General features: G+C 50.1%; 1 protein-coding gene across 5 annotated transcripts in view; it reads right to left on the bottom strand.

Annotated features, from left to right (window-relative positions):
- Positions 1-2,842: 2,842 nt before the first annotated feature.
- KIF23 (kinesin family member 23) overlaps positions 2,843-10,207 on the bottom strand; it is an 18,583-nt gene continuing 11,218 nt past the window's right edge. For 3 of the 5 annotated variants that reach the window (XM_042039431.1, XM_042039434.1, XM_042039433.1), the window contains 7 exons: positions 9,276-9,455; positions 8,753-9,040; positions 6,340-6,570; positions 5,377-5,459; positions 4,606-4,687; positions 4,014-4,084; positions 2,843-3,571 (listed from right to left, as the gene is read on the bottom strand). In XM_042039431.1, coding sequence (XP_041895365.1) covers positions 3,556-3,571; positions 4,014-4,084; positions 4,606-4,687; positions 5,377-5,459; positions 6,340-6,570; positions 8,753-9,040; positions 9,276-9,455 — 951 coding nt within the window. In that variant the 3' untranslated portion in view covers positions 2,843-3,555. The remainder of the gene's footprint in view (positions 3,572-4,013; positions 4,085-4,605; positions 4,688-5,376; positions 5,460-6,339; positions 6,571-8,752; positions 9,041-9,275; positions 9,456-10,207) is intronic. The other 2 variants (XM_042039435.1, XM_042039436.1) reach the window with 1 other exon arrangement.

Genomic DNA, 10,207 nt, shown 5'->3' with positions numbered 1-10,207 from the left:
GGACATGGAAATGGGAACGGGAATGGAATCGAAATGGGAATGGGATAGAAATGGGAATGGGAATGGAAACAGGAATGGGAATGGGATAGAAATGGGAACGGACACGGAAACGGGAATGGATAGAAACAGGAACGGGAATAGAAATGGGAACGGACACAGAACGGACATGGAAACGGGAATGGAAACGGGAATGGGATAGAAACGGGAACGGGAATGGGAACAGGAATGGGATAGAAACGGGAACAGGAATGGGATAGAAACGGGAACGGACATGGAAATGGGAATGGACATGGAAATGGGAACAGACATGGAATGGAAACAGGAATGGACATAGACATGGGAATGGGAATGGAAACGGGATCGGACATGGAAATGGGAATGGGAAAGGAAACGGTAATGGGAATGGACATGGAAATGGGAATGGACATGGAAATGGGAATGGACATGGGAACGGGAATGGGAATGGAAACAGAAAGGGAATGGAAACGGAAGCAGAAATGGAATAAAATGCAATGAAATAAAATAAATGAAAAAGAAATAAATAAAAATAATTTAAAGAAAATAAAATAAAACAAAAAGAATTAAAATAAATAAAATAAAATGAAAAAATAAAAAGAAATAAAAAGAAATAAAATAAAATAAATTTTTTAAGAAAATTAAAATAAAAAGAATTAAAATAAAAAGAAATTAAAATAAAAATAAAACAAAAGAATTAAAATTTTTTAAAAAATTAAAATCTTAAAAAATAAAATAAAACAAAATAAAATAAATCAAAAAGAAATAAAATAAAACAAAACAACATAAAATAATTAAAATAAAATAAAAAGAAATAAAATAAAAAATTATTTTAAAAATGAAATAAAAAAGAATTAAAATAAAATAAAAAGAAATAAAATAAAATTAAAATTAAAAGAAATAAAATAATTAAAATAGAATAAAATAAAAAGAAATTTAAAAATTAAAATTAAATAAAAATAAATAGAAATATAAACAATATAAAAAAATTAAAAAGATAAAATTTTTAAAAGAAATAAAATAAAATAAATCAAAATAAAATAAAAATAAATAAAATAAACCAAAGTAAAATAAAAAGAAATTAAATAAAAGAAAATAGCTCAGGAAATATTCCAAAAATCCCAGATTTTTGGATATCACTTGGAGAAGGCAAATCCCAGAAAGCCCCGAAGCTCCTCACACTCACCTCCGTGCATCCAAACCCCGGGAATTTTCCACATTCCAAACCATTTGCCAGCTCCTCCAGGGATTCCAGCTCATCCCGGGGTTCCCAGCTCTTCCCGGAATTTCCAGCTCATCCCAGGATTCCCAGCTCATCCCGCGATTCCCACTAAAGGTTTTCCCTTCCCTTTCCCTGTCCCATTCCCTTGCTGGGGGCTCTCCCACACCCACATCCCGGGAATTCCGGGAATGAACGTGTCCAAGGCCAGGCTGGAGCAGCCTGGGAGAGTGGGATGGGATTAAGATCCTTCCCAATCCAACCCATCCCAGAATTCCATGGAATGCCGGGCTCCAGCCCAGCCCTGCCCATCCCTTCCAGCTCCCTCCAGCTCTTCCTCTCCAAGCTTCATTTTCCCTCGGGATTTGCCTTTCCCGGGACCCAGCGGCCACGGGAGAAAGGATTCCAGAGGAAGAATTCCAGAGGAAAAGCCGGAGCTGGGAAAGAATCTCTTGGCCCCAGACTCCAGGGATATCCCGAGGAGAATTCCCGGTGCTTTTCCACCGTTTCCCGCACCCAACTCTTCTCTGTGAGCATCAGCTCCTCGTGTATCCCAGTTTTCCACAGGAGTATTTCCAATGGAATTATGGGGTAATGGAATCCCAATCCAAGAGACGGCTGCTCCTCCTTAATGGATTCGTGGACTCATTTGGATCCCAGAAATCGGAGCTTTTCCCGGAGTTTTCCATCGTGGTTATCCCGATCCCGCTCCTGATCCCCCCACGGGGGAGAAGAAGGAGCAGGAAGAGCTTTGGGATCAGGGAAGCGCTGCCCAGCTGGGATATTCCAAGGAGTCATTCCCTATCCCGGGGCGGAGCCTGATTCCCGCCGGGAAAGGCTCGGGAAGCGGCGCCATTCCCGGTGGTTTTCCCGCCCCATCCAGCGGCGCTCCGGGAGAGCTGCTTCCCATGGATCCAGCCGGGAGCTGCCTCTGGAGCTCATGGAATTCTTCAGGGGCTGGAAGACCTCTCCCTTTGCCCCCTGCACATTCCTGAGATCCCTCCTGAGCTCTGGAATTCCAGCACGGGAAGGAGCTGGAGCTGCTGGAGCGATTCCAGAGGCCCTGGAGCTGCTCTGAGGGCTGGAGCCAGGCTGGAAATGCTGGGAATGTTCACCTGGAGAAGGGAAGGATCCAGGGAATCCTCAGAGCCCCTTCCAGGGCCTCAAGGGGCTCTGGGAGAGCTGGAGAGGGACTGGGGACAAAGGATGGAGGGCCAGGGAATGGCTTCCTGCTGGGAAAGGGGAGATTTGGATGGATACTGGGAATTGCTGCCTGGGAGGGTGGGGAGGGGCTGGGCTGGAATTCCCTGAGTGTCCCTGGATCCCTGGAATATCCCAGGCCAGGCTGGAGCAGCCTGGGATAGCGGGAATTGTCCGTGCCCGTGGGATCCCTTCCAGCCCATCCCAGGATTCGATGATTCCAAAGCTCGGGAAGAAAAGCTTCTCCTTATTCTGGACCCCCTTGGATCGAGGCAATCCATCGGAATGGCTCCAGATATTCCCGAATTCCCTTTCCACCCCCAAATTCCCTGTTCCAAGCCCATCTTGGGACCCCAAGGCATTCCAGGATTTCACATCGGGAACGATCCCAAAAAAAGGCCTCTCATCCCAAGTTTCTGCGAAGACAGGGAAAGCTGCTCTACTCGGCATTCCTGGAACAGCGGGAAGAGGGTTTGGAATTAAAGGATTTCTTTATTGATCACATGGAGAGCAAATTCCCACCCTACCCCTGAGGAAATCCCCCTTTTCCCCCTGTTCCCAGACGGAAAACATTCCGTGATTTCCTCGCACGCCCGAAGCGGGCGGGATGGGAATTCCCGTTGCTGCCAGTGGGATTTTGGCGACTCTGGAATGTTCTGGCAGCTCCTGGACAACCTGAAATATTCCAGATGGATTCTTGCCGGAAGAAATCCGTATTCCCAAGGTTTTCCTGGCTCCAAGAAAATCGGGAATGGCTAAAAACCCCCTTAAAGTGCTCAAAACAGCAGCGCCCGGATCTCCTCGGGAGAGAGGAAGAGGGAATGACCAGAAAAGATGGATTTGGGACTGAAAATCCGGGAAAAAGCGGGAAAAACCTCCGAGGGAAAAACCTCGCAGCTCCACGAATACAGGAAGGGTTTGGAATTCCAGAGGGAGACTCAGGACTTCCCGAAATCGATGGGAAATGACACTTCCATCCAGAACTTCTTTGGGATCGTACATGGAACCATTTCCCGGCACAGGATTCCCGGAAAAGCTCTGGGAATGAGCACAAAGCGGTTCCTGAGGAGCAGCGGAGAATTCCTCAGGCTGGGAAAAACCAGGATTGCAGCGGGAAATGTTCAGGGCTTCCGGCGCCTGCGACGGGAAAGAGGTACACAGAACTCTCAGGATTCATCCAGAGGAATTCCGGGAGCAGCCAACAGCCCATTCCTGGTTTTCTGCAGCCCCAAATCCCACAGCTCCTAAAAATGCCAACGTTTAATCCAAGGAAACCCCAAAATCTCCGGTGTTTTCCTTGGTTTTTTTAGGCAGTGGGAGCAGCAAACCAAGCTGGATTCCCATCCTTCAATTCCCTCTTCCCACAGGGAATTGGAATCTGGAGAAACTGGAATTTCCCAGTGGAAAACACGAGCAGTCTTTGAAAGGGGGCAGGAGAGGGAATTCCAAGGAATTCCCACTGCATTCCCGACCCTTTTGCAGTCGGGAATGCGAAGCTAAAGTGGGAAGAGCAGCAAAGTTGGGGGAAAAACATTCCCGAGGTTTGGAATTGCTGGGAAAGAATTCCAGGAGCACTCACTTGGGCTGGGCGTGGTGCTGGTATCCCGGTCCCAGCGCCGATCCCGCCCTCATCTCCACGGCCACGGAGCACTGGGAATACAGCCAGAGTCAGGATGCTTCCTGCCATTCCCAGCATTCCCAAAGAATGCCCCATCCAGAGGGCTTGGGATCCCCTGGATCCCTGCAATGCCCAAGGCCAGCCTGGGATAGCGGGAAGCAGCCCTGTCCTTGGAATGGCTGGATGGGGATGAGTTTAGGTTCTCTTGGCCCAACCCATCCCATCCCAACCCCATCCCCATCCCACCCCCATCCCCATCCCCATCCCATCCCAATCCCATCCCATCCCAACCCCATCCCCATCCCATCCCATCCCCATCCCATCCCCATCCCATCCCCATCCCATCCCCATCCCCATCCCCATCCCAATCCCATCCCCACCCCCATCCCATCCCCATCCCCATCCCATCCCCATCCCCACCCCCATCCCATCCCCATCCCATCTCCATCCCCATTCCCATCCCCATCCCATTCCCATCCCCATTCCCATTCCTATTCCCCTCCCCATCCCATCCCAGAATTCCAGGATTGAGGATGAGGCATTCCCAGCTCACCCTGGTTTCCACATCCGTCCATTCCGAGTCGGCGGCGTCTCCGGCAGGGTCGGGATCGGGAGGGGACGAGCGGCGCTTCCGCCTGCACCGGAAAAGGCGGAATTCCAGCACGAAACTCATGGAATCTGCCACATTCCCAATTCCCACCCTGCGAAACGCTTTGTCCTTCCTTAAAAAATCCTGGAGCTGCAGCAGCTCCAGCATCCATAAATTTCTCCAAGTTTATGGGATTGCAAGTTGGATTTTCCTGTTGGATCATCCGGTTCCATGCACGCTCCTGGAATTCCACAATGCCAGAAGCTCAGATGTTCCACGATTGGAATCTTGGGAATTCCAGGATTCCAGAAGATCAGATTAAAGGAACCTTGGGAATTCCACAATTGCAGAAGCTCAAATGAAAGGTTCCACAATTGAAACCTTGGGGATTCCACAATTCCAGAGGCTCAAATGAAAGGTTCCACGATTGGAATCCTGGGAATTCCAGAAGCTCAGATTAAAGGTTCCACATTTGGAACCTTGGGAATTCTGGAATTCCAGGACCTCAAATGAAAGGTTCCACGATTGGAATCCTGGGAATTCCAGAACCTCAAATTAAAGGTTCCATGATGGGAACCTTGGGAATTCCACAATTCCAGAAACTCAGATTAAAGGAATTCCAGAAGCTCAAATCAAAGGTTCCACATTTGGAACCTTGGGAATTCCACAATTCCAGAGGCTCAAATGAAAGGTTCCATGATTGGAATCCTGGGAATTCCGGGATTCCAGGCTCACCCAGTAGGAGATTCCTGCTTGAGGGTCTCGATGTCCGTGAACTGCACAGCCTGGCCACCGCCCCTGGTCCTGAAAACGTCCCCCTGGAATGGGAAAAGGACAAGGAAAAGCGGGATTGGGATAGGAATAACACCAGGATTCATCCCAGAATTCCAGCCCGAGGAGATCTGGACACAAATGGATTCCTGCCAGTGGATTGTTGCCTTTTTCCACAGGGAAACACACGAATCATGGGATCCACGGTCACGGAATCCCAAAAATCATGGGATCCACCAATAGTGGAATCCACGAATCACAGGATCCCAAAAATCACTGAATCCACAAACCATGGGATCCACAAATCACGGAATCCCACAAACGATGGGATCCCAAAAATCACAGGATCCCAAAAATAATGGGATCCACAAGTCATGGAATCCACAAATCATGGAAACCACAAACCACGGATTCATGGAATTGTTTAGGTTGGAAAAGACCTTTAGGATCATCAAGTCCAACCCTCAAAGCACCACTGAAGGATGGCCCCAGGTGCCACTTCCAGGAATTCCTTGGACACCTCCAGGGATGGGCACTCCAAACCTTCCTTGGGAAACTCCAAAGCTCCCTGGGCAGGCAATTCCCATTCCTTACTTTTAAGGAATCATGGAATCCCCCAAGATCATCGAGTCCAAGCTGTGCCCAATCCCACATCCAGGAATTCCTTGGGAATTACCCAGGGATGGGCACTCCAAACCTCCTTGGGCAATTTCAATGCCTGACCACCTTTTTCCATGAAGATATTCCCGTGAATTTCTGATGGAAAACGCTGAGCTCAACGAGCCTGGAATGGCTTCGATCAAACAACGGCCGAGCTCAAACCGACAACTTCCAGGGAAAACCTTGGAACCCAACCACGGAAGCTCCAAAGCGAATTTGGGCGGTTCCAACTCAACACTCCCAACATTCCCAAGATGCTTCCCCCACCTTGATGAGCTTGGTCTGGATCTCCCCGTCGGAGGCGAGCTCCTGGTGGGTCAGCAGGTAGCGGTCACACCTGGCCAGGGCCTTCTCGCTGGGCGCGTCCACCGTGATGGCCCTGGGCACGCGCGGCTGCAGCAGCGTCTCCGTGGGCACGTGGCCCGGCGGCCGGTGATCCACCCAGCGCTCCCCGGCCGAGCGGGAACGCCGCGGCCGCAGCGGCGCCGCCGGAGTGCTCTGGGAACGGGAGAGCGGCAATGAGCACCGGGAACGAGCACCAGGAACGAGCACCGGGAATGGCTGGGAAGGGTTGGTGGGAGCGGCAAAGGTTTGGTCAGCGAGGTGGATGTTGAGGGCACCACCAAGAGCCTGGCGTGGAATGATGGATGGAATATTCCAGGCTAGGTCCTGTTTCTTGGGAATTGTTGTCTAGTCTGTCGCATTGCACATCCAGGAAAGTTTCCTCAAGGAGGAAATTTAGGTTTGGAAAAGTTCTTCCCAAATTCCCCAAAGTGCACTTGGATTAAACCCCGAAGGCACCACCAAGAGCTTGGCATCAAATTATCCATGGAATATTCCAGGCCAGTTCCCGTTTCTTGGGCATCGAATTATCCATGGAATATTCCAGGCCAATTCCCATTTCTTGGGCATTGAGTTATCCATGGAATATTCCAGGCCAGGTCCTGTTTCTTGGGCATTGAGTTATCCATGGAATATTCCAGGCCAGTTCCCATTTCTTGGGCATCAAATTATCCATGGAATATTCCAGGCCAGTTCCCATTTCTTGGGCATCAAATTATCCATGGAATATTCCAGGCCAATTCCCATTTCTTGGGCATCGAATTATCCATGGAATATTCCCTGCCAATTCCCGTTTCTTGGGCATCGAATTATCCATGGAATATTCCAGGCCAGTTCCCATTTCTTGGGCATCAAATTATCCATGGAATATTCCAGGCCAGTTCCCATTTCTTGGGTATCGAATTATCCATGGAATATTCCCTGCCAGTTGCTGGTTTTTGGGAATTGTTGTCCAATGTGTCACATTGCTCATCCAGGGAAGTTTCCTCCAGGTGGAAATCTCTGGTTTGGCTCCTCCCAAATTTCCGACTCCACATCAGAGGAGGGGAGGGGATTGTCCCCCTCTATTCCACACTGGAACAGGCATTTCTGGGAATGCTCCTGAGGATAACAGGCTGGGATTGTTGGGATCAGGAGCTGGACTCCGATCCTGATGGATCCCTCCCAGCTCAGCCTGTTCCGCATTCCCGGAATACTTTAACCAAGCAGAAAAGAGAGTCCTCATGGATGCAATCCCGATTCTAGATGGAATTCTGAGGCAGCCAGGCAAACAAATCCATCCTCAGGAGGGATTTCCAACATTTCCGAGGGATGGAGAGCCCCCAACACTTGTGAGAACCAGGGAATCGCTCCCAGCTGTTGGAAATCCATGAGAAATGATGGAACTCCAGCCATGGAATTTAATGACCATGGAAATGTTTGCTCAGGAAACATCAGAACATCCCGGAAACTTTAAAACTAGAGACATTCCAAGATCTTGGAATGGGTTTTTGGGAGAGGATTTGGAGATTCTGTTCCATTTACGGAATAATTTTGGAGGCCTCTTAATTATGAGGAGGTTCCACCACCCAAATCCTTGGATGCAAATCCCATCAGCTGATTAATTAACGTTAATTAGGAGGTCTTTGACCAAGAGACAGGAGATTTCCATGGATTTTTTTGGGAAGCAATCCTTCCAAGGTGCCTTAGGAATGATGCTCTAAGGAGAGGACATCCTGTGGTTGATGGATGAATTCCTTGGATCAGCACTTGAACAGCTCATCCCTCGCTTCCAAGGGCCAGAAAGTTTGGGAATACTCCCCAGAATGAGTCATGCCATGAAAAACTTCCCTCCTGCCAGGAGCTGGGATTGCACCACTCCGGGATTTACTGGAGTGCCAGGAAATGGGATCCCACCAACAGCAGTTCCACGGAAATCCATGGAATCGAGAGCTCCCAGTTTAATGGGAATTAGGGAAGAGAGTTAAAGCTGAGGCCCACAGGTTCATCCAAGGAATGTTTCCAGGCAGCACAAGCTCCCAGAGCACCTTGGAAGCTGGGAAATTGCAGGAGGGATTGAAGGAGACCCGAGGGAAAGGGAAAGACCAGGGAAAGGGAAAGACCAGGGAAAACATGAGGACACCCATGGCTAGAGCAGAGTGTGGCCACCTCAGAGCTCCCTAAAAGTGGGAATTCTCAACTTCCAAGGAAGTTCCAAACACCAAGAGGGCGGAGAGAGCAGCCAGGCTCAGTCTGGGACCAGCGGGACACATTTAGGAACAGCTCTACTCTATGTTAGGCAGACTCGAGGGCAGAGAACATTTAAGCTGGGCTCAGCCCCGCTAAGGCCAGGACTAACCCTGCAGCACGGATCCTCTTCCTGCTCTAGCTCCTCTCTAGACCCGGGCACCTCGAGCACTCCGGTCCAGCACTTCCCTCTCCTCCTGCTGGAGCTGGGCCGGGCTGAGGCCGGCTCTGCTCCCGCTTTATTCCTGGATTTGGGAATGCTGTCTGGCTTGCAGGAAGGGGCTCTCTCCTCCCACTCCAGCACGCAGGAGACCACAGAGATGCTGCCACAAGAGTTGGAGCGCCTGGGCACCCGCGGGGCCACCCGGCTGTCCCCAAGCTCAGCGGGGTCACCACAGCTCTGGGGAGAAGGGAGAGGTCAGTGAGACACGGGAGGCATCCAACAGGGACAGACAGATCCGGGATTTCCCGCTCCTAAGGATACCAGGAGGTGGGAGAGGGGATGAAGAATGAACAGGACACAAGGAATCCAAGCTGCTCCAGCTCTGTGCTTGGGGGCTACTGATGACTAAAATCCCTGCGCTTCATCCTAAAAACGCTTTTCCCTCAATCCAGAAGGTTTGGAAGTGACTTACGGGTGCTGGGGAAGGAGACACGGATCTTGGGAGAGGCTTTTCCCGCTCCCTTTCCCGGGAAGGCCTCTCCAGCCTCTCGGCTCTGGGCTCGGTGACGATGGCCTTCAGCTGCTTCAGCTTCTCATCCTTCACCCACAGCTTGTTCTGCATCTCCAGCTGCTTGGCCGCCACTCGCCGCTCCTGCCGCGACAGGGAAAGCAGCGGGAAAACATGGAATTGCTGAGCTCGGAAAGCCCTCCAGGATCACTGACTCCAAGCTGGGACTGAACCCAGCTCTGAGTGCCACGTCCAGGAATTCCTTGGACACCTCCTGGGATGGGGGTTCCAAACTTCCCGGGGCAGTTCCAGTGTTTACAGCCCTTTCCAGGAGGGGATTTTCCCAGTATCCAAGCTGGCCCTCCCCCGGCACAGCCGGAAGCCATTCCCACTCATCCCGTCCCTGTTCCCTGGGAGCAGAGCCCAACCCCCGGCTTTTCCTTTCCCTTCCTTCTTTCCTTTCCCTTCCCTTTCAATTCCATTCCCTTCCCTTCCTTTCCATTCCATTCCCTTCCATTCTTTTCCTTTCCATTCCTTTGCTTTCCATTCCATTCCTTTCCATTCCCTTCCATTTCATTTCTTTCCATTTCCCTCCATTCCATTACTTTCCTTTCCCTTCCATTCCCTTCAATTCCTTTCCTTTGCCTTCCCTTCAATTCCTTTCCTCTCTGTTCCTTTCCCTTCCTTCTTTTCCATTCCTTTCCATTATGTTGCTTTCCTCTCCCTTCCATTCCCTTCCTTTCCATTCCTTTCCCTTCCCTTTTCTTCCATTCCCTTCAAATCCTTTCCCTTCCTTTCCCTCTCTTCCATTCCTTCCCTTCCCCTTCCATTCCTTTAAATTCCTTTCCATTCCATTCCCTTCCATTCTATTCCTTTCCTTTCCCTTCAATTCCTTC

Source organism: Corvus kubaryi, unplaced genomic scaffold (assembly GCF_017639235.1).
Source record: "Corvus kubaryi isolate FWS band 111438036 unplaced genomic scaffold, C.kubaryi_AGA036_p1.0 37394, whole genome shotgun sequence".
Lineage (NCBI taxonomy): Eukaryota > Metazoa > Chordata > Aves > Passeriformes > Corvidae > Corvus > Corvus kubaryi.
The sequence above is the reverse complement of the archived record's forward strand: the minus strand, read 5'-3'. Positions and strand labels throughout refer to the sequence as shown.